Raw genomic sequence first — 20,325 nt, 5'->3', positions numbered from 1 at the left:
GCCTTAGACATATCGACTGTGCCAGCCCGCCAATAAACAGCGAAGTGGTTCGATTCATGCAGGCCGTAGGACCAAGGCAGCCGTGTCGCAACAGCAACTCTTAGTGACCGTACACGATACACGTCGAGAAGTCCTGCTACCAAGCTCCACACACCGACAGCACAACGCCGGGTTCACAACCTTCCTCTTGAGATATCAAAACATACCTGCAAAATCGTCGCGGGTTTGCAACCTAGAGGCCTCTTTCTATTCGTCGAAGTCAGCAAAGAATGTCTCGCAGCATCGTCGCAGTCCCTCTGGCAAACCTAGCCACTTAGGATCACTCGTCAAGATTGAATCCACTCAGCGGTCGAGAGGCTTGAGCACATCGCCCAAAACCGCCTGAGTCGTGATGGAAGGATATCTTGCATTTCGATCAGGGATCGCAAACCATTAGACAACCACAAACACAGAAGCTCAACGATGGTTTGCTGCTAGCGATACCCACCCAGCGCGTCTCGGGGAATGGGATTTATCTCATGCTTCCACCCTAAAGGTACTACAATCCAAGACGATCAAGCGCAGCAACAATGTATTCAATCTCAAGGCATTCAAAGCAAGGTCCCGACCTTCATTACCACTGCTCGAGCATTCGAGCATCATCGTAAAACGATCTAAAGGCGATTCGGATGAAACCAGCAAGTACAAAATTCTTGGTGCAATGCCTAGACTCCAGAGCATCGTACTCGGACTAGATTGTTCGGACTTTCCTGCTTCGGCATCGCCGCACGAAGCTTTTGTGACAGACGTCTCATATCCCGAATCCTGGCAGCAAACTTGGACGGGCAATGCGATTGAATGTTCGGGGTTGGTCAAACGCAAGTATCCAGCTCTAGGCTTAGACTTGCTATCCATGAGCCAGATTCGATCCCGTCGTCCGGGAAAGAGTTGTTGTATACCTACAAAGCTCAAGGAAAAGACGGAGGCTATTTGTAGATCAGTATTTTCGGTGCGTCCAGGAGCCTCAGGAGACTGGCAAAGAGCTTGGCATAGCTTTTCGCTTGAACAACAGCACCAAACAGATCTTCTGAGCGTACTCGAGTATGCCACCGTGACCTTTTTGTGCAACCCTCTTCAACCGCTTAGAAGGATAGGCGTTGCGGCTGAAGAAAGGAGCTGGCTCCGCAATGCTCACATCTCCGTCACCAGAAATGCGTGCCGCTTTCTACAATTTCCTACTTCAGCAACAGATCGGCTTTCATATGTTTCGAGTCAGTCAAATCCTCGGCCTTGTGACCATTTCTTTTCAAAAGCACAATGACGTTCGGAATTTCTGTGACTAGAGAATAACGCAACTGTGACTGGTGAATACGTGTGGCTGACGACCGTATGCGGTTTCTTGTTTTGGAGGCTTTCTGCTTTGCGGCTCAATTACTATTAATACTATCATTCGCACTCCAACCTAAATCACCTATACCGAACACTTTGGAGAAAAGTCTAGAGAAGAGCTCTCTTCTTACAAGTAGAGAGTCTGTTGCTGGCGACAGGCTGCTCACCTTTGACGAAATTCGTACGTCACTGCTGATCATGGCTGAAAGCGTCCCTGGACTAACCACATTCCGTGATTAGCATCCTGGCAGAAGTACTTCTCTAAGCTGATAGTTGGTATACAAGGATATAGAGACTGATACTGTCCCAGAGATAGTCCACACATTCATACGGGATACCGGCAAGTCGATTTGTTGCTCTGAACTTACCAAGTGCTTTGCTGACTGTTGACAGACCATTGACTGGATCATGGTCAAAGTCAATAAAGAGCATATTTCGATGGCACAATGAGACAAGTGAGTTCTTTTATGACGATAGTCGAGACCTCGTTCATGTTGCTGATACTGTGACAAGTCAATATCAACTCACATTTCATTGGATCTGTAATCTTTGCTACCATCCTACCACTCCATTTCTACTTTGCTTTGTACCGGAATCTTCCAGCAGCACAACCAATTGATGCAGCAGTATTTTTGTTATACTTTGCTGGTGTCGCGTGCTGTTTTGCCGTTTCGGCCGCGTAAGAATTGTTTCGACGTGAGCAAAATGGAGCAGAAGCTGATGACATATAGGTTTCACACTGCAGGCTGTCACAGCCAAGCTGTACATAAAAGATATAACAGAGCCGACTGCTGTGGTATTGTTTTGCTTATGTGGGGAGCAAGTCTTGCATCGATTCATTTCGCATTCATTTGTGATGCCCGACTAAGAAGTCTACACTGGTTCCTGGTCAGCGTCTCCTGTTACTCATTTTCTGGATGGTGACGATGCTGATGATTTCTTTTAGACCTCCGCCAGCGCTACCGGATGCATTACGTTCATCCTCGGACCTCTGTTCTGTCAGCCAGCCTATAGAACCGCTCGTGCACTCACCTATCTCAGTCTAGGCCTCTTCGCAATCGTCTTCATCTTACATGGCATCTACTTACACGGCTTTGCCCTTCAACGACACCGCCTCTCACTAGAATGGATGGGCTTGATGGCTTTGCTTAACTTTATTGGTTGTGCTGCATATGCTTTCCGCGTAAGTCGTCATGTTTGAAGTCAGGTGTTGTGCCAAAGGCAGGTTTTCTGATAGTGAAAATACAGATCCCGGAGTCTAAGTTCCCTGGTAAATTTGATTTTGTGGGCGCGTCGCATCAGATTATGCATGTTGCGGTGTTGGCTGCTGGATTAGTGCATTATCATGGTCTCTCTAAGGCATTATTGAGAACACGGGGAGATATGGCACAAGTTTGCTAGAGTCAGAATCTCGCAATGAAGACATTGCAATACAGTTAGCTATGGCGATGTAAGATTCATGACTCCGGCCGCCCGTTAGTTGTCAATTCACCCCTGGTCCTCCAATCTCGTGCTTCAGAGAAACGCAAGTGAGGTAGAATCAATAAGAAAGCTCAAAATTGAAGGTTGCGACGGCAATGGACGAGGAACGACTGATTATTGTGATGCATGAAGATACTGGATCACACAGACAAAAGCTCGAGTGCTGAAGAGCCGATTCCATTGCACTTTCCTAATGCATGCGCTGTGGCTGAGACGTGCATGAGATAACGTGATCGTCAGGCAGCGCCCGACAATCATCGAGATCCTCAACTCCAACTGAACGCACTAATATGTACGATACGCAAAACAGTGATGGAGCCCCTCTCGCTTGCCGCTCACGGAAACAGTCTCTTCGGCTTTTCGATTCGCGAGGCATCGAGTGCATCCTACGAGTATGTGATCTCTCAATCGTTTATGTCACTGCTCACTAACTATGTCAGCCTGGTTCATGTCGGTATGTTTTCGAAGAGCATCTGCGGAGTCTTTTGTGCGGAGGAATTCTATGTTGCGAAAACGCTTACAGAGGAATTCCCGTATGCACGAAGCCTATGGTGGTCGCTTGATAATGATGTTTCCTCACATCTCCTGGACGGTGAACTCATGCAACAAGCAGAAAAGTTGCTAGAGGGGCTTCAACAAGTGACAAGAAATCATGACTCGGACAACAGGCCAAGGAGACCGATCATCTTTCTTTGCCATGGTATGGCAGGAGGACTTGTCCTGAAAGAGGCACGTGTATTGATACGATCATCTGAGTTGTTCCACTGAGTTGTTCCACTGACAAATACATATCAGGTCTTACTCGGACTCATCGACAATGCAGATGCCGACGAAGACCTGTACGACAGTATTTCTGGCGTGGTTTTCCTTGGATGCGCACACGATGAGCGAAGTAACAGGTTCAATCAACGCGTTATCTTGAGCCTGTCCGTTGAGTGCCACGACACTGTAAGAGACCCCACAGCGTCCCAATATGAACCCATATTGGAATGGGTCGAGACGACCACAGAGAAGTTCAGAAAGCTCAAGCTACCGTTTCCGGTTTGGACGTACTGCGAAAGTGTCACAACTGAACGTGTATTCAAGAGGTCATCGAAGCCAGATATAACAAGACTACCCGAAGTGGTGAGCCATTCCAATCCTGAAAGACGATGCAGAAGACTGATTTTGCTTGTCTATCAGCTCTGCCCCTTGGAAATCATGAGACTTGTAGCTACTCCCTCTGGCACAAGGGTCCTCGCCTTGACCCATGACTGCCTCTGCGCTGTGCCTTACCGCAGATGTATGGAAAGCGAGCAACTTTTAAATGACTTACGTACAATGGCCGGCGCTCTCAACATGAGCAGGCCGATGGTTTCGAATAGAGTCGGCCAAATCATAAGAAGAGCTACTCTTACCTCCAACATGAAAGCGGCAACAACTGCCACGGTTCCAGAGATATACGATCAATCGACACCAAGCGCGGGTGATCTATTGTCCAAACAGACCGAGAAGCTTCATGCGAAGAAGAATTCGAATGAGCTATGTACATCTGATCCAGTCAGAGTCGAGTTAACAACGCCAAAAGTCTTGGATTACAAAGTCGGCTGGATCTGTGCACTACCATTTGAAGCAGCGGCTGCTGAGGTAATGCTCGATGAACGGCATCCCAACTTGCCTTTTGATTCACACGATTCGGCAATGTACACGCTTGGATGCATAGGCTCACATAACGTAGTGATTGCTTGCCTACCGGCAGGGCGACCTGGAACTTCCGCTGCAACGGCTGTAGCAAAAGGGATGCTCGAGAAGTTTCGCAGAATCAGATTTGGTTTCATGGTAGGTATAGGTGGTGGTGTGCCTAGCAGCAGAGATGACGTTCGGTTAGGGGATGTGGTAGTCTCGAGCCCACATATGGATCACGGAGGCGTGGTCCAATATGATTTCGGTAAAGCAGAACAAGGTGGAGTGTTTCGCCGCACTGGTTCCCTCAACAGCCCACCTACATTGCTCTTGCACGTGGTTGACCGAGTTCGAACCAATCATGAGCGAGGTAGACGAATGTACCCAACCCACATGGCACGTTATGTCGAGGAAGACATGGAAGAGTACACATTACCACAGCACGAGCTAGATGTACTCTTCGATGCTACTTACCCTCACACCGGAGACTTCGACTGTGCCAACTGCGACCGCGATCGAATATTACATCGACGCGAAAGAAACACCAAGAATACCACCATCAAAATACACTACGGCACTATCGCGTCCGGTAATCAAGTGATCAAAGACGCTCAGACACGAGACCGTATTGTCAAAGACCTTGGTGGTCAAGTCCTGTGTTTTGAGATGGAAGCCGCAGGATTGATGAACGATTTTCCATGTCTGGTGATTAGGGGTATAAGTGATTATTGTGACTCCCATAAGAACGACGGGTGGCAGAGATATGCGGCTGCCAGTGCTGCGGGATATGCACGGGAGTTGTTGCTTTTGATACCATCTGAAGATGTGGCGAGATAGTCTCAAGATCATTTGGAAGACATGGAAGAGAATATGGCCTTTGTCGTTGTTTATCGCTTGTTAAGTCATCATTCTGTGTATCTGGCTCTTCCATTTCCATCAACCCATTTCCAGACCTGCTGCAGAGAAGACACTTGACGTCTGCTTTCATGCATCATCCTCGCCGTTCTGAATGTCATTCTTCTCGATACCCAACATTTTCTCCAACTGTCCGATCTTCTCCTCATCGCTTGCATTCTCAGCCGTCATCTGATCGATTCTGTCTCTGAGGAACTGCACTCTGATTCTCAGATTCATCATCAAGTGCATCTGGTATGGACTGCCCTTCTGGATGCCTCTTCCAGCTGCATCAAGCTCAAGCTGGCGGCGAATGTAAGGTGTGATGTTGTGCTGGATGCTTGTCATGTGTTCTGCGTGCAACGATCTGTAGTTTTTGATCTTGTCATTGCGTTTGGAGATCTGTTCTGAGAGCTACATATAGTCAGTAATGTGCTACAAGGGATTGTCAGAAAGGACTTACGCTTGCAAGTTGAGTGTTAAGCTTCGCGATTTCGATCGAATCCAGGCGCAAACGCGGTGACTTCGGACCTTTGTCTTCGTTGGAGTGACGATCTCTAGGGCTAGGAGAAGGAGGGTGAACATGGGTTATAAGGGTAGAGAGCGTAAGGTTATACCTGAAGATAGGGGCCATGTCTGCTACGATCTCGAACTACGAAAGAAAGTGTAATCGACCTGAGGCGGAGCGTTAAATATTCTGGAAGCAAAGCTAGTGAGAGTCGAAATAACGGAGCGTAAATGAATTACGACTTAGTACACGAAAGTGAAACTATAGTGCCACTCAGAGCAGTGAAGTATATTCGAGTTACGGCGTAACTTCTAGCCGCTAGTGAGTAGCTCCGCTAAGAGTGAGGATAGTTTGTACTAGAACAATACAAGGTGACAGCATGCAAGTTTGTAATGTGAATTCAGAACAAGATATTTAGTGCAGGACGATCATGTTCCTTTCACTGCATGTCAAAGAGATCGTGAGATTGATACGACAAAAAGGAATAAGTGGCGAGAACAGGCTGCCAATGACAGTTGAACCAGGATGTAATACTATCAAAATGCAGAGTAGATCCGGAGATGATACTATGTCCAGTGACCGTGTTGAATTCATGAGCTCTCAGTGGAGACCGCCCAAATCCATGATCAGTTTGTGACTTTTTATGGCATCAAAATCGAGCTCAACCGACAGCGAGAGGTTAACGGGAGACAGCGAGGTTTTCCCATGCCCATTGGCACTCATCAAAGGATATATTCCCATTAAAGTGCACAAATTCTTCAAGGTTTGGAGCAGTATCCAGTGAGAGCCCAAGATTTTACCACTCTCACTGGATCCTGCCATCAGTCTCAAATCGTTCGTGCATTTCGATAGTCATGTAATTCGGCCAATAGGTAACAGGAAACGGAGTTGTCCAAGGTAGGTTCAGGATTGAGCCGCGAAAATGCAGAGGACTTTCGAGATCGGTAGTGGTGTCCAGTGAGAGTGGAAGAGTCCAGTGGTTTTTGCTGGACGCTTGTAGCCATGTAACAACCAACGTGCGGAGATGGAGCTGCTTATCCTAAAGATCCAGCTTCCCTTACAGGTCCTTCCATCTCCAGACACTCCATTCGACCAGTCTTTCATCGTTGAAGAGATCCTGGCTTGCTTCTTCTCTTCCCTCTTCCATAGCTTCCATGCCGCCTTCCTCGAGTCTTTCCCACATCTCTCTGATGTAGTCTATATAACATACCCTCAAAGGGTATGCGATCAAGAACCTGGCATCCTTGTCTTTCCTCAACCACTTCAAGATCACATTTGCAAGCAGTTCGGGATGTTCTTCCGAGTAGATTGTATCAGCTGCAAAGATAACGTGAGCTTGTGTCTGCGGTCGCTGCTCATCCTTGACGAGCAGAGTGGTAGGGCGTTTCCAGTCCAACGTTCCAGCTTCCATGTTTGTGTTCGCTTTCTGGAGACCTTCAGAGTTGAGACCAATGTTAGCGTCCAAAGCAGGAACCAAGGGTGCTAGATCTGTGAGCACAACCGGTTGCTTCCAAAGGGTTGCTGCTGTGACACCGACAAGCCCTGTACCAGCACCAAGTTCCAGAATGGGAAGGACATTCGAGCTAGGCTCAGGAAATTGGATCTTTGGACCCAGATGATGTAGCTGAGATGCCAGAATGTGAGAAGCGGCCCAAGTTTCCAGACCCAAGTTTTCGGACGTCAAGTTAGGCTCGCTGATGCGAACTTGAATAGTTTCACCAGATCCATTTGATGGCACGGTGAAGTCTTGAGTCTTGAAACTACGTTGTTCGGGTGCCATGATATATGAGGTGATTAGTTCTCTTGTGCCAGGTACTACTCTCGGTCGGCCAGGTGGTTTCTGAGATATGCAAATATTTGTTCCTCAAGTGCTGCAGCAACACGGATCCGTGGTATGCTATGTCAAACTGTACTTTCCAGATGCAGGGGAGATTTCGAGGAGAGTGTCGCCAAAATTTCTCCTTTCGACTTTTTGCACAAGGGTCCGCAAATTTTTGTGGGGAAGTAGAGGTCTAGAATGCATGGTTGGTATGACTGAACAACAGCCTCAATTGACCTCCTCAAGGAGTCATACACTGCATTCTCGTCTGGTGAGCCAGCCCAAGACTTTATTATAAAATGTCGATGAGAAACAAGGATGACGAATATTCTGAGAATTGCTGGACCAACAAGAGCCTCAAGCAAACAGAAAGAACAGGCCTCTTACAAGCTAACCTAAAACGGCGATCGCTACTGCTCTCCATCGAATTGCCGTAGGCGAAAGTGTGGTGATAAACCCTCTGAATCATGATCTTTGAGCTCGAGCAAGCCGTACAGAATCACAGTTGCTGCATTCAGTGTTGTTGATGGGAAGCCGGGCTCATTGTGCTTGGGAAGGAGGGCTACTGGTGGGTACTTCCAGATTGTCTTGCGGATACCCGGCCTTGATAGACCCCCTCCTTTCTTCTCCAGATTTCTGCTTCGTTCGCATTTCTCCTCTTTTGTGGCTGCATCCAGGATATGGCACCATACCAACCACCTCCTGATGCATGACTTGTCCGGTGCCCGAGGCTTGATCTGGATTCTCTAGGACTGCTCAAGGGCTCACGAGCATGATGCGATCGGGCGCAAGAGCAACGCGAAAATGCTCCCTGGCGTTTTCCGACGCGTCTCGATCCGATCGCCTACCAAGCTCGTCCTACAGGATCTTCACCATACCATATAGGCTGTATCTTATTTGCCATGCTACGGGCGTATACATGCAAGCGCGGAATCCTTAGATCGTACCATGGACTTGCTTGCTTAGGACGATGACGCCACAGACTCGACCCTGATGCGAGACTGAGTTTTTACTAGTCATGCCAGATGCTATACCAGCACACAAGCCAGGTGATCTTTCGTCGACCGCTCGCTCTCAAACACATGAGTGTTTCATCGTGGTATACGCAATTCCATCAACCTGGGTGCCGTGATGATCCGCTGCCCTGCACGGCTAAAGCCGTTGAGTTCTGGGAAAGACGTTTAGTTTTGAAAGTTCTTTGGTAAAGGCGTTGGGAGTGTCTCACGTGCAGCCTCTAGGACGACCACCGTGACATCAGCCTACGGATCTCTTGCTTCCGCTGTCATCCACGGCATCACAGTCTTCCTGCTATTGCACCATGGTCTTTTGTCATTCGACATTCCATCGCTCCAAGTCACCTATCCAAGCACGCGTCAACGCGTCACGAGGATAGTCGCTGACATCGCCATAAGTATAGTGGATGGTGGAGAGACATGTCAAACGTTCGACCTCGGGTATGGCTTGTCGTCCGTCTCTCCTACAATACCTTCTCTTGGCCCTAAGAGCATCGTCGCTTTCTGATTATGGCGCTTCATGGGTCGACAAGAAGAGACAATCTATTGAGGCGATTCACTATGGCGTGGCCACTGCACGTTCCTCAGCTGGACGACTACTCGCCTCTGCTGAGGTCATACTGTCTCTTCCTCTAGCGGAAACTCCTGGACCACGGCCATCCAGTCTGAGACATCTCACGAGCTTACTCCGTACTAAAATCGGCACGGCTTGACAGGATGAAGATGTAGGAGGTTTGACAGGTGCGGGTGACTCACCACAAGGCTGTCCATAGCAGCAGAGTGAACCCTTCTCCACACAAGCAACGGCCATTTTCAAGCCACACGTATGGGCACGAGTCGCTGCATGGAGGAGATGCTGCTAAATCCACTCCTGATGATGAACCCTGGAACTTTGTCCGGTCGATGCTTGACCATTTCTTCTGCTTGTCGGCACCCACGGTAGGGTCGTTGTCGTCACATCCTCCTTGCTCTTCCGCAACTCTTGATCTATTCTCCGTTATCTTCTTATATACCTTGGACGAACCCCGTTTTGCTCTGCAACGTTTCTCTATCACTTCTCACAAGACAAGATGCACTGCACACGGACGTTATTATCTATAATCGCAGCCTCTAGCCTGGTTGCATCATCACCTTTTACACAAAACAAGCGTGATGGAGCATCCACAAGCTCATGGCAGCTCTCTACCACCACAACAACATCCTCAGACGCGCCTTGTCCCACCACACCCGAGGCAGGCACCTACTGTGGGTTCATAAATCCAGAAGACCCGTGTGCACCCCAGCCCGGCGGACAAGGTCCAAGGGTAGTTCCGGACACAGTATCAGCCTTCAAAGACTACACACCCTTCCAAAGCATGTCTCTAAACAACACATACGCACCTGGCTACACCAACGTCTTCACAAACCTCACTGCATCAGCAAACCTACACTCCTATCTCGGTCTCTACTACCTTGACACCTACTCCCCCTCTGCCTGCGCCCAAAAATGCAACTCCGCAGCCAACTGCACAAGTTTCAATCTCTACATTGAACGCGACCCCAGTCAAAACCCCACCAAAAACGACTCTACAGCACCTACAGTATGGGGATATTGGTGTCCCAACCCTCCTTCTATTACAAACTATGTATGTGCGCTTTGGGCAGATGCAATGTACAATGCTTCAGCAACGAATTATGGCCAGTATCGCGGTGGCGATTTTCAAGTTGCTATCGTGGGGAGTAATGGGTTTGTGAAGAATGGAGTATATAATACGACCGGTTATTGGAGTGGTGCGCCGGCTGCGGTGTCAACTTCTGGTATGCCGCAGCCGAGTGCAAGTGCAAGTGGAATTGTGGCTTACACAGGAGGTGCGGGTGTGCTGGAGAGTGGATGGATGTGGATGACAAGTGCGCTGGTGGTTGTGGTGATGATGATTCTGTGAGCGAAGGCACGTTGGACACTGGTTGTTCATCTTACCTTTTCATACCCTGTGATATTATCCTGCTAGCATTCTCGAGAAGGCAGGTTAAGCTTGACCTATGTACTATTATAATGATTTATATGTTCATGAATTCAGAATGATTTCTAATTTTCCTTCCCAGGATAAAAACACGTGCTCGTAATCTGCATGGTAGGCTTATAAATCTTTCAAATGTCGGTAATATGGTGTTCACAAGCAAAACATTAAATGAATTACATCAAATCGGTTAGGCTAGTATGTCCAAGCAATATCGAAACAAAACATATGTTTTTGGCGCATATATACAAAGTCTACTTTTCAACAATCCACCAAACCACCCTCGACAAACATAATAACAAGAAAGCGTGTAAATATAAAGATCATCTATCGTAAAGCAGAGAAGAAAGAAGGTTGAACAAGCCTGAGCGAAGTTCACATGCTAGAAATTGAGTCTAGCAGTAGGCAGTGCCGTTAAAGTTGGACTCTGGGAGAATGACACCCTCGTTGATAAGGTCAATGTACGACCAGTACTCTCTCTGAGTGCCCTGGCCATCGACGGCTGCGGTGGAGTACGAGACAGCAGTCCAGAAGCTGCCACCACTGACGTACTTGCTCCAAGCGTAACGCTGGGTGTTGAAGATCGACTGTCTACCAGCGAAAGTGTTGTTGTACATTGTCTGTAATGCCCATTCTCCAATGAAGTTGGGGAACTTGGTGGACTCGGCAATGAAGGCGGCTTGACCGCAGACTGCGGGAGCGACGTATTGGGAGTAGGTACCAGCTGCAGCAAAGTAGTAGACGTGAGAGTCGATGACGAGGTTAGCAGAGGCGTCAAAGTAAGGCTCCCAGAAAGCGGTGCCCTTGAAGCAGTCCTGAAGCATGACTGGGATACGGCTGTCGACCTTTGCAACACGAGCAAGGACACCGGTGGTGTAGTCGGCAACCCATTGAGCACCCTTGTCGGAGAGACCAGCAGAAGTACCGAAGCCGGCGAGGTTGTCAGAGGCCTCGTTGATGGGGGCGAGAGTCCAGGAGGTCAGGTTTCCACTGGCCTTGATGAAGTCAAGAATGGCATCGACGGCGTCGTAGGCGTAGTTGAGGTTGGTGGTGTTGTAGAAGAAGTCGTCGTGCATAAGAGCCTCACCGATGTCGAGGTTGTTGACACCACCAGGGAGCGAGTGAAGGCCAACAATAACGTGCATGCCATAGGTGTTGATGGCGTAGTCGGTGATGGTCTTGAGGTATTGCTGCTGGTTACCGTGGTAGAGAGCAGATCCGGGGACCTCAACCCATGCCGAATAAGTTGTTGGGATTCTGAGGGTGTTCACGCCGACGGAGGCAAGCTGGTCAATAGTCGAAGTGTTGAGGAAGGAGGCATAGCGGGCTTCAAGAGTGGGGCCGCACTGGTCACCGAGGGTCTCGCAGAGAGTCCATTCGTCAGGAGTGGTGGAGGTGTTGGCGACGCTGGCCCACCAGATAGGGTCGTGAGTCTGCTCCTTCTCGAGCCATCCGCCAAGGTTGGCTCCATTTGCCTTGAAGGTGTTCCAGTTGATGAAACCGCCAGCAGTAGTGGGCTGAGCGGTGGCAGTAGAGCTGGCAGTAGCAGTTGCGGAGCTGATGACCCAGGTGGAAGTGGTGGGCTTCTTGCAGGTACCAGCATCGGCGGAGCTGGAGAAACCATAAGAGTAAGAGACGGAGTACTTGTTACCGTTGCTGTTGGATCCCTTGTAGGTAGCATATGAAGATGCCCAGGTCTGAGAGTAGAGGTTGCAGTATTGGCCAATGGCGACGTTGTTGCGGGACAGGATGTAAGTATTGAAGAACTTGCAAGTAGGCTTGTTGGCCTTCAGGTTGGTGGCACTTTGGGCATCGCAAGCGGCGGCGCAGAGGCTGGCATCGAAAGGACCACCAGTGAAGACCTGGGAACCGAGGAAGGTAGACTGGCCGTTGCAGTCGTTGGGAGCGTCAATGGCAGTGTTGCCGTAGTATACAGGAGAGGTGAAGCCATCGGCAGGCTCAATGGTGTTGTTGACGTATCCGTTGGAACCAGCAATGACGACCTGAAAGTTGCTTCTCCATTGTCCAGCGTTGTTGGCGTTGGCAGAGGTTACTGGGCCACCCCAGAAAACGCACTGAGCTGTCAGTCTTCTGTCAGAATGTAGTTGCAATTAGGTTATTCACCTTGATGTTGGTCGTGCTCGAAGGGTTCTCGCAACCAGTTCCAGGGTCTTTGGAAGGGTCGCGCTCGAAGTACAAGTTGAAGGCAGCGCAGCCAGAGATGGCATTACACTTAGACGCGCACTTTGCCGAATCGTACGAGGCGAGGTTAGTGAATCCGAGGTAACCGTAGCTGTACGAAACGCTTAGCATATCATATATGATCATGTAGGCTCGCAGGGACTACTCACGCGTTGTTGGAGGCGTTCAAGTTCTTGAAGGCTTGGGTGTAGCCAGAGGGAGTGGCAGCAGCGGAGGCAGCGCTGGCGAAGGCAGAGTAGGAAAGGAAAGAGGAGGCAGTGTCGGGAGAAGGGACAGGACCAGAACCGCTGGCCTGAACAGCACAGGTACCACGTCTACGGAGGGTGGAAGAGCTGGTGCTGTTGGTAGTGCTGTTGGAGATATCAATCTCGGTCTGGCCAGTCAAGACAGAAGTCTGAACGGCAGCAGCAGCAGAGTCGGAGTCGTAGTTGACGATCAGCTCATCGGTGTTCGAAGGAACGGTGACGTTGGAGGGAGTCTCGACAGTGTCAACCAAAGAGAAGTCAAGCTCTTGAGGGACGGGAGAAGCGAGTGTGAGGGCCGCAGCTGCGGACAGGAGAGCGAACGAGCGCATGGTGAGATGGAACGAGTGTCTTGATTGAGCTGTTGTCTGGTCTGTTTGTGGTTTGGGGATTGTACTTCACTTTATATCCTAGCCTCATGGCTACCAAACTACGGAGATCGGTTTGCAGATCATTGGCATATCGTCAAGCTTTGACCAGCATGTCGAAATATTGTTGATTCAGGAGCATTGAGCAGGCCTTACCTTGGAAAGATGGTGAAAGGTCACAAATTGGGAAAGATGTCTTCCAGAAGCCCTAGAAGAAGACCATAACAGGACTTTTCTCGTCCAAATGGTGAACCCAACAAGGGCAGAAAACCTTGGTTCTGCATGCTTGACCCATGTTCATCAATCAGGGGGAGTTGGCAAGGGCAATGGACGGCAGAGTTTGTACGGCATCCACCATCGCAGAAGTGGAACACGAGGTACGGGACCTCGAGAGTAGCGGGTCTGTGCTTGCCGAAGGGAGATCCCCCAAGCCTTGTGCATCTATAGATGGGCCATGGTCGTTTAGCATGGTCTAGAAGCTCAGATCATCGTATCTATTCGCGGATGGTAGAAGGAGTGCACTTTGGTCAAGAGATAGAATGGCTGCTTTACAGAGCGCCGCTGTGTTTCGTCCTGCGTCAAGATGCCGTTACATGAGGCTCTTCTTCGTTGTCGCTGCACCGTTCGGAGTTCAAGAGAATCACAACCGCCGGACCGGAGTCATTGTCTTGGTTTCGATCTATGGGAAGCGAGCAATATAGGGTCGGGTTGGTGCGCGAAGTCGAGGGTCGTTTCAAGATGTGAACAAAGGGCTTGTAGCATCAAAGACATGAAGGGTCTCGTGGAGCCCTAGGTTGACGACAGGAACAAGTTTAAAGTGATCCGGATGAGGCAAGGTCTGCCCAGCAGCTCGGCGAAATGCTCCCGCTTTCCTGCCCTCATTTCGCTCCATATCTGGTGTGGCCGCCTGCTCGTCCGTTCTGTGCCGGGCATTGACATGACATTATCTGCCGTCAAATCTCCCAAATCTCGGCACAAACTATGATCTGTCTTCGAGTGACGACGCTGCAGCCTGCAGAGCAATCGCTTAGCATTTCTTGCATAGAATTCGAAGCTGATGTTTCTCATCAGCCGACCATCATGATGAGACATATCATGACGCTCGATATCACGCTTTGGCTGATCATCATGATAAATGATCATTGCTCTGATCGTGATCACAAAGATCATTATGCCTCAAACTCGTGACGAGGTACACCCTGAGGATGACGTTCCGAGTCAAGACGCGGTACAATACACATGATGTATGTGCGACCTCGTGAAAATGCTACCACTGGCGATATCGAGCTACGTCGATGTAGCAGCCGGCATGTCCTGTAGTGTAGATAAACATTGCACCGGAAAGTAGGAGTATGAGGTCAATCAGACTTCTGTAAGGTGAGACATCCGAGGACCGTTGTCAAGAGCTTGAGACAGCTCCCATCAGCGACTTGTTCATCTTTCGCATCTACATCCCCACAGCCAACATCCAATTCTGATACAGATAGCTGCCTTTTCGTTATGTATGCCGACATGATGCCCACCTTCTCAACCCACACGAAACGCGCTGACAAGTCTCGAACAGGTCCTCGTTGCTTACCAACCTCGGCCTCACAGCCAGCAACTCGCTTGCACCCCTTCCCAACTACGGCCCTCACTTCCTGCTCGGCAACTTCATCCTCAGCTATGTCCTCACCTCAACCCGCATGCAAAAGCTGGGCTATGGTGTCGACAACAACATAAACCCTCGCAACGACCTCGTCTCCCCTCGCGCCGAACAACTCGTGTCCAAGGGCAAGATCACACAAGAGCAGTTGGAGCAAATGCAACGTATCCAGGCTGCTCACTCGAATTCGATGGAACACTACACCGTCTTCGCAGCCGCCGTCTTGTGTTCAATGGTCGCCAAGTTGGACAGTGGCATGCTCAACAGATACGCTACCGTGTACACCATCGTCAGAGCTGCATACTTCTGGGTCTACAGACAGAACACCTCTAGGCAAGCTGCTGGTGTCAGAAGCGTGCTCTGGTGGGCTGGAAACATTGTTTGCATTCGCCTGTTCTGGTTTGCTGGAAAGGCCTTGAATGCACATGTTCTGTAGAGCGAAAGCATGTGTCAAAGACAGTCTCATCACCTCTGTACTCAGCATGAACAGATACATAATTGAAACGTACCACTCAAGAGCGTTTCCTCTCGGTGGATGGCAAAGGACAAGCCGCCGACTTGAGGTAGAATTCCCACTCTGTCCAGGACTGACCTCTTGCCGTATGTAAAGCTGTTAGTGCATTGCTCCTCCACATTCCGCAGAGTAACTGCTTGGCCTCGATCATGAACACTCCGACAAGGAAAGAACTAATGCCGTCTCTCGCATCAATGTCTCCGCATCCCCGCACTTGCCCCCGCCTTTACCTTGCATATCCTGCCCTGTTTGCAGCGAGGCCTCTGCCATCTAACTGATTTCCCAGTCAAATCTGGGATTTAGACGTGATGGAGCTAACTCTGTTGTCTTTCATGCTTAGGGCCCAGCCATTGAGATGTCGATGATCTCTATGTTTCGGACGCTTTTGCACCGAGCAGCGTAAGATGCTGTAAGCATCAATTTTGCTCATACGCGTCCATAAAAGCGTATGGGGTGCCTCTCTTGTAAATTCGTATTGGTCAGAAACACAATAGAAAGCATCAACATGTATCGACAACCAGTGGTGGCTCTAGCCTCCCTCCTTTGTCTCACGGCTTCCGCTGTTCCATATGCCGAGTACATCCTCGCGCCGTCGCAGCGAGATCTGTCTCCCATATCCGTTCACCAATCTAATGGTACCGTCATCAATGCCGCAGGAGTCACGACCTCCGGATCCGGAGGCACCACTTTCAACAGCGTATCAGCTGTCACATACGACTACACCAAGAACATCGGCGGCTTGGTATCCTTCGTCGTCAACTCTTCATCCGATAGCGAACAATACATAGGCATCTCATTCACCGAGTCGTCCATGTGGATCTCTCCTGACGGCTCTGATGCTACTCAGAACATCGCCATCGACGAGACATTGTGGTTCAAGATCACTGGCCCTGGCAACTACTCTGTCGAGCCCCTGCACGACCGTGGCGGTTTCAGATATCTAAATGTCTATCATAACACCACTGGCAATGTTACCCTGAGCCATCTGCAAACCTACTTTACTGCCATGCCACATTTTCCTGATGATGGTCTTCGCGACTATACAGGTTACTTCCACAGTAACGACGAGAAGCTCAACCGAGTCTGGTATGCTGGTATGTGTCCATCCATCTACTGTTCTGCTTTCCCACATGCAAACCCCTCTGAGTGTGCAGCTGTGGAAATACACAGAAGTCTCGAGTTCGGCACCTGACCGGACAAAATCGTTACTATTTCGTCTCTCGGCGAAAGCTGTCCTGACTGAAAAGAACACTGTGTACTTTTGCAGCTGCGCACACAACACACTGGGCTAAATAGGAGGTCAATGGACTGAAGCAAGTATACTGACCCGTTCGCAGGTGCCTACACCGACCAACTATGCACAATTCCTTCCACAGCGGGCAATTCTCTGGTCGACCTTGATGCCACTGACCCAGATGTGCCAACAGTGTGGTGGTCCAACAGCACCTTGACAAACGGCAGTTCTGCTTTCACCGACGGACCCAAACGAGATAAGCTCATCTGGCCCGGCGACTTTGCCATTTCAGTACCTGGTGTGTTCCTTTCAACAGACGACGCCATTACTGTAAAGCTATCTCTACAACAACTGTTTGCTAGTCAGAACACCACTACCGGTGCTCTCCCCTGGTTTGCTCAACCCGTATATGTGTTCCCAGAGAACAGTTTTATCGATTTTGGAAAAGTTGTTTTCAGTTTCAACTATCACCTATTCACACTCCTGGGATTGCACAATTACTGGGTCTATACTGGTGATGATGAATACCTTCAGAACAATTGGAACAGATTCAAGCTTGGTCTGAACTATAGCCTGAGCTTTGTGGACGAAACTGGATTGGCGAATGTCACTTCCCCTTTTGATTGGTTAAGAGTAGGTATGGGTGGCCACAATATCGAGGCCAACAGCATTCTCAAACATACCTTGGATGTAGCAGTTGCACTGGCTTATGCTGTCAACGACACTTCGCATATCTCTAGCTGGTCCAATGCGTCTACAGCTATTGCAAGTGCCGCAAACACACTTCTCTGGGATAGTACAGCTTCACTCTACAAGGACAACGAGACCACCACTCTACATCCACAGGACGGCAATGTGTGGTCCATCATCGCGGGCATCGCATCCGCGAACCAAAGCACTGCAATCTCCTCCGCTCTCGCTGCACGCTGGGGACCGTACGGTGCTCCGGCTCCAGAAGCCGGTACAACGATCTCACCTTTCATATCGGGCTTCGAGCTCCAAGCCCACTTCCTCGCCGGGCAACCTCAACGCGCCATCGACCTGATGCGCTTCATGTGGGCAGATTTTATGCTCGACGATCCACGCATGACCAACAGCACCTACATCGAAGGCTACGACACTAGCGGCGCACTGCACTACCCTGCCTATGCCGACGACGCACGAATTTCGCATTCTCATGGCTGGAGTTCTGGTCCTGTATTAGCTTTGTCGACGTTTGCGGCTGGATTGCATGTGTTGAATGCAGCGAATTGGGTCGCACATCCTCAACCTGGCAATTTGACGAATGTGGAAGCTGGGTTTGAAGTTGGTCATGGAAGTTATGCTGCTAATTACTCTGTTACTGCTGGTGGAGCCAGGTACACATTCACGACGCCGGCAGGCACGAAAGGCAGTCTTGTCCTTGATACTCTCAGTTGCAATGGCAAGATAACCATTGAAGGCAGTTTTGGCGATGCTGATGCTGGCCAGTCGAGCTCCAAGCGTGGTGTTGGTCATAACAAGAGTTTCCACTGGAGCAAGCAAATTAAGAACCCAGGTCTTGCAGCAAGTCCTTGGAGATGTGGTGTTTGGGGTCCTTCTTCGCCGCCAGCGCACTCGAATGACAGTAATGGCACGATCACCATTGACGGGCTGGCTGGTGGAAATTACACTGTTGATATCAGGTGTACATGAGTATGATCGCAGACTTGAATATAACAAGCACGGGCATATGTTCATATAAATATGACAGACAAATTATCCAGAGAGTGCATGACTTAAGCAAAAAGGCATATGTAAATATCATCATGAAAACCAAGATAGTCCAGAGAGTGGATGGCCAAGGCAAGAAGGAACAGAGCATCGAAGCGAAGAACCAAACGCACGATTCAGACATCGCCAGACCAGGTAATGAGACCGAGTGTGAATGTTTGGCACTGACAAGGGACTGACAAGCCAGACACAAGCGATCGAACTAGCAAATGCTTAGTCTCGCTTGGACAACCGATGTAACCTATACAATACCAGCCGTCGTGAAGAACCGAAAGTACGACCCCTGGTGCATCGAACAGATCTAATTGCGATAGTCGTGTCAAACCCAGATCGAGCTTTTCAGATAGGGCACACTTCTAAATCTTCTTCATGTTTCTGGGCGACAATACGGTTCGTCCGAGATCGACTGAATTGAACCTCACATCCAGTGTTTCGAATGCAAGCGAACATGTATCACCAGTCAAAACTTGTTCGCAGTGATGATCCCAAAAGCCGTCAGGAAGAGGAAATGAGTCTATGCGGTCAGCAGTGTAGGCGACTGACGGCGAGTCAAACGTTCGGTCCAGACATGTTTCGGTCCGAACGCGACAACGCCGGTCGTCGGCAGACTCGTCATTTCTCCCTATTGAGCATCAAATTGTGCGGTGTCGCTTTACTGCGGCTCGGAAGTCAGAGACAGTTGATCACGAAGTTGGCAGAATTCTCGTGTTGTCAATTCCTTAGCGATCACCTTTCGAACTAATCACTGCTGGTGAAGCCAAAACTGAGTAATGGTCTGTATCAACCATCGAAGACGTAAAAAGTGCTCTGCAGAGCACAGTGGAGGGCGTCCGGAACGCATGGGTCTCAGGGTCCTGTTGGCCAACAACATTGTCCAAACGAATGTTGCATGATCACAAGCTTGTGAGCACGAGGCAGGGTTGTATTGTAGGTAGAGATCAACAACAGTCGCGATTTCGAGCTTCATGCATGTCACGTCCAGTCATGTCCATAAGCTTTCGTGAGCGAAAACCGCGCTCTGGGTGATCAGCACCATGGGTTTGACTTTTTGAGGCATACCACTTTCTGGGACTGGGGGCAGGTGAATTACGAACCCAGGAATGCGGGTGGTGAACAGGGCGGTAAACTCTGTTGAGACATCGGAAAAGTGCGTTGGTGGAAGGTAGGTAGAATTGTTGGCAACAGAAAGCCAAAGCCCAAGTGACATGTCGGCGTATTGGAGCTTAAAAAAAGGTAGATCGATCTAATCATGCGTTTTGGCGACATCTCCTGTTCTCCACGGAAGTTCGAACCATCAAATGCTGCACAGGCAGAAGAATAAACAAACGTCTGAGACCCGGACTCCTTGACAGCGAGTGCTTCACGGTGCAGACGATGTCTTTTCCTTTTGACACGCACCTTCTCATCTTCTCTGTCAGTGATGTCTGATTAAGACAATCTTTGTAAGCAATCGATAGTAATCGGGACATTGAATCAGGGTATGTTGCAGGATGTGCTAAGTGGAAGAACAGGTAGATGTGGCAGCCCTGGAAGCGGCGGCGGCCCGTCGGTTGGAGAAACCATTATGCAGCCAGCAGGGTAGGGCACGATTCATGGGGTAGAGCAGGATCGGTGCTGACTCGTAA

The 20,325-nt window shown here is 49.5% G+C and overlaps 9 protein-coding genes across 9 annotated transcripts; 5 read left to right on the top strand and 4 right to left on the bottom strand.

Annotated features, from left to right (window-relative positions):
• Window positions 1–1,368: 1,368 nt before the first annotated feature.
• M437DRAFT_57124 (HlyIII-domain-containing protein) lies at window positions 1,369–2,769 on the top strand (the record flags this gene model as incomplete). Its single annotated transcript, XM_041023169.1, has 6 exons — window positions 1,369–1,553; window positions 1,714–1,823; window positions 1,882–2,047; window positions 2,100–2,256; window positions 2,315–2,551; window positions 2,617–2,769. The coding sequence occupies 6 exons, from the start codon at window positions 1,369–1,371 to the stop codon at window positions 2,767–2,769; spliced, it is 1,008 nt and encodes a 335-aa protein (XP_040876483.1).
• A 1,485-nt stretch (window positions 2,770–4,254) lies between these two features.
• M437DRAFT_56871 (purine and uridine phosphorylase) lies at window positions 4,255–5,349 on the top strand (the record flags this gene model as incomplete). The annotated part of the gene is made up of 1 exon (XM_041023124.1): window positions 4,255–5,349. One exon carries the CDS (start codon window positions 4,255–4,257, stop codon window positions 5,347–5,349), a length of 1,095 nt encoding a protein of 364 aa, XP_040876482.1.
• A 147-nt stretch (window positions 5,350–5,496) lies between these two features.
• On the bottom strand, window positions 5,497–6,040 carry M437DRAFT_87722 (uncharacterized protein; the record flags this gene model as incomplete). Its single annotated transcript, XM_041028692.1, has 2 exons — window positions 5,497–5,820; window positions 5,870–6,040. The coding sequence occupies 2 exons, from the start codon at window positions 6,038–6,040 to the stop codon at window positions 5,497–5,499; spliced, it is 495 nt and encodes a 164-aa protein (XP_040876481.1).
• Window positions 6,041–6,971: 931 nt separating this feature from the next.
• Window positions 6,972–7,694, bottom strand: M437DRAFT_56951 (uncharacterized protein; the record flags this gene model as incomplete). The annotated part of the gene is made up of 1 exon (XM_041023135.1): window positions 6,972–7,694. One exon carries the CDS (start codon window positions 7,692–7,694, stop codon window positions 6,972–6,974), a length of 723 nt encoding a protein of 240 aa, XP_040876480.1.
• Window positions 7,695–9,960: 2,266 nt separating this feature from the next.
• On the top strand, window positions 9,961–10,476 carry M437DRAFT_19514 (uncharacterized protein; the record flags this gene model as incomplete). The annotated part of the gene is made up of 1 exon (XM_041018987.1): window positions 9,961–10,476. A coding segment is annotated over one exon (516 nt), but the record flags the coding sequence as incomplete, so codon positions are not given.
• Window positions 10,477–11,138: 662 nt separating this feature from the next.
• M437DRAFT_57031 (glycoside hydrolase) lies at window positions 11,139–12,248 on the bottom strand (the record flags this gene model as incomplete). The annotated part of the gene is made up of 1 exon (XM_041023151.1): window positions 11,139–12,248. A coding segment is annotated over one exon (1,110 nt), but the record flags the coding sequence as incomplete, so codon positions are not given.
• Window positions 12,249–12,323: 75 nt separating this feature from the next.
• On the bottom strand, window positions 12,324–13,056 carry M437DRAFT_57075 (uncharacterized protein; the record flags this gene model as incomplete). The annotated part of the gene is made up of 2 exons (XM_041023160.1): window positions 12,324–12,818; window positions 12,868–13,056. Coding segments are annotated over 2 exons (684 nt in total), but the record flags the coding sequence as incomplete, so codon positions are not given.
• A 1,738-nt stretch (window positions 13,057–14,794) lies between these two features.
• M437DRAFT_87718 (uncharacterized protein) lies at window positions 14,795–15,636 on the top strand (the record flags this gene model as incomplete). The annotated part of the gene is made up of 2 exons (XM_041028691.1): window positions 14,795–14,799; window positions 15,120–15,636. The coding sequence occupies 2 exons, from the start codon at window positions 14,795–14,797 to the stop codon at window positions 15,634–15,636; spliced, it is 522 nt and encodes a 173-aa protein (XP_040876476.1).
• Window positions 15,637–16,219: 583 nt separating this feature from the next.
• On the top strand, window positions 16,220–18,622 carry M437DRAFT_69134 (bacterial alpha-L-rhamnosidase domain-containing protein; the record flags this gene model as incomplete). Its single annotated transcript, XM_041025223.1, has 2 exons — window positions 16,220–16,808; window positions 17,052–18,622. 2 exons carry the CDS (start codon window positions 16,220–16,222, stop codon window positions 18,620–18,622), a joined length of 2,160 nt encoding a protein of 719 aa, XP_040876475.1.
• Between the last annotated feature and the right edge of the window lie 1,703 nt (window positions 18,623–20,325).

This window comes from Aureobasidium melanogenum, assembly GCF_000721775.1.
Source record: "Aureobasidium melanogenum CBS 110374 unplaced genomic scaffold scaffold_25, whole genome shotgun sequence".
In the NCBI taxonomy this organism is placed as follows: domain Eukaryota; kingdom Fungi; phylum Ascomycota; class Dothideomycetes; order Dothideales; family Saccotheciaceae; genus Aureobasidium; species Aureobasidium melanogenum.
Note: the sequence above shows the minus strand (reverse complement) of the source record. Positions and strands in the feature narration are given on the sequence as shown.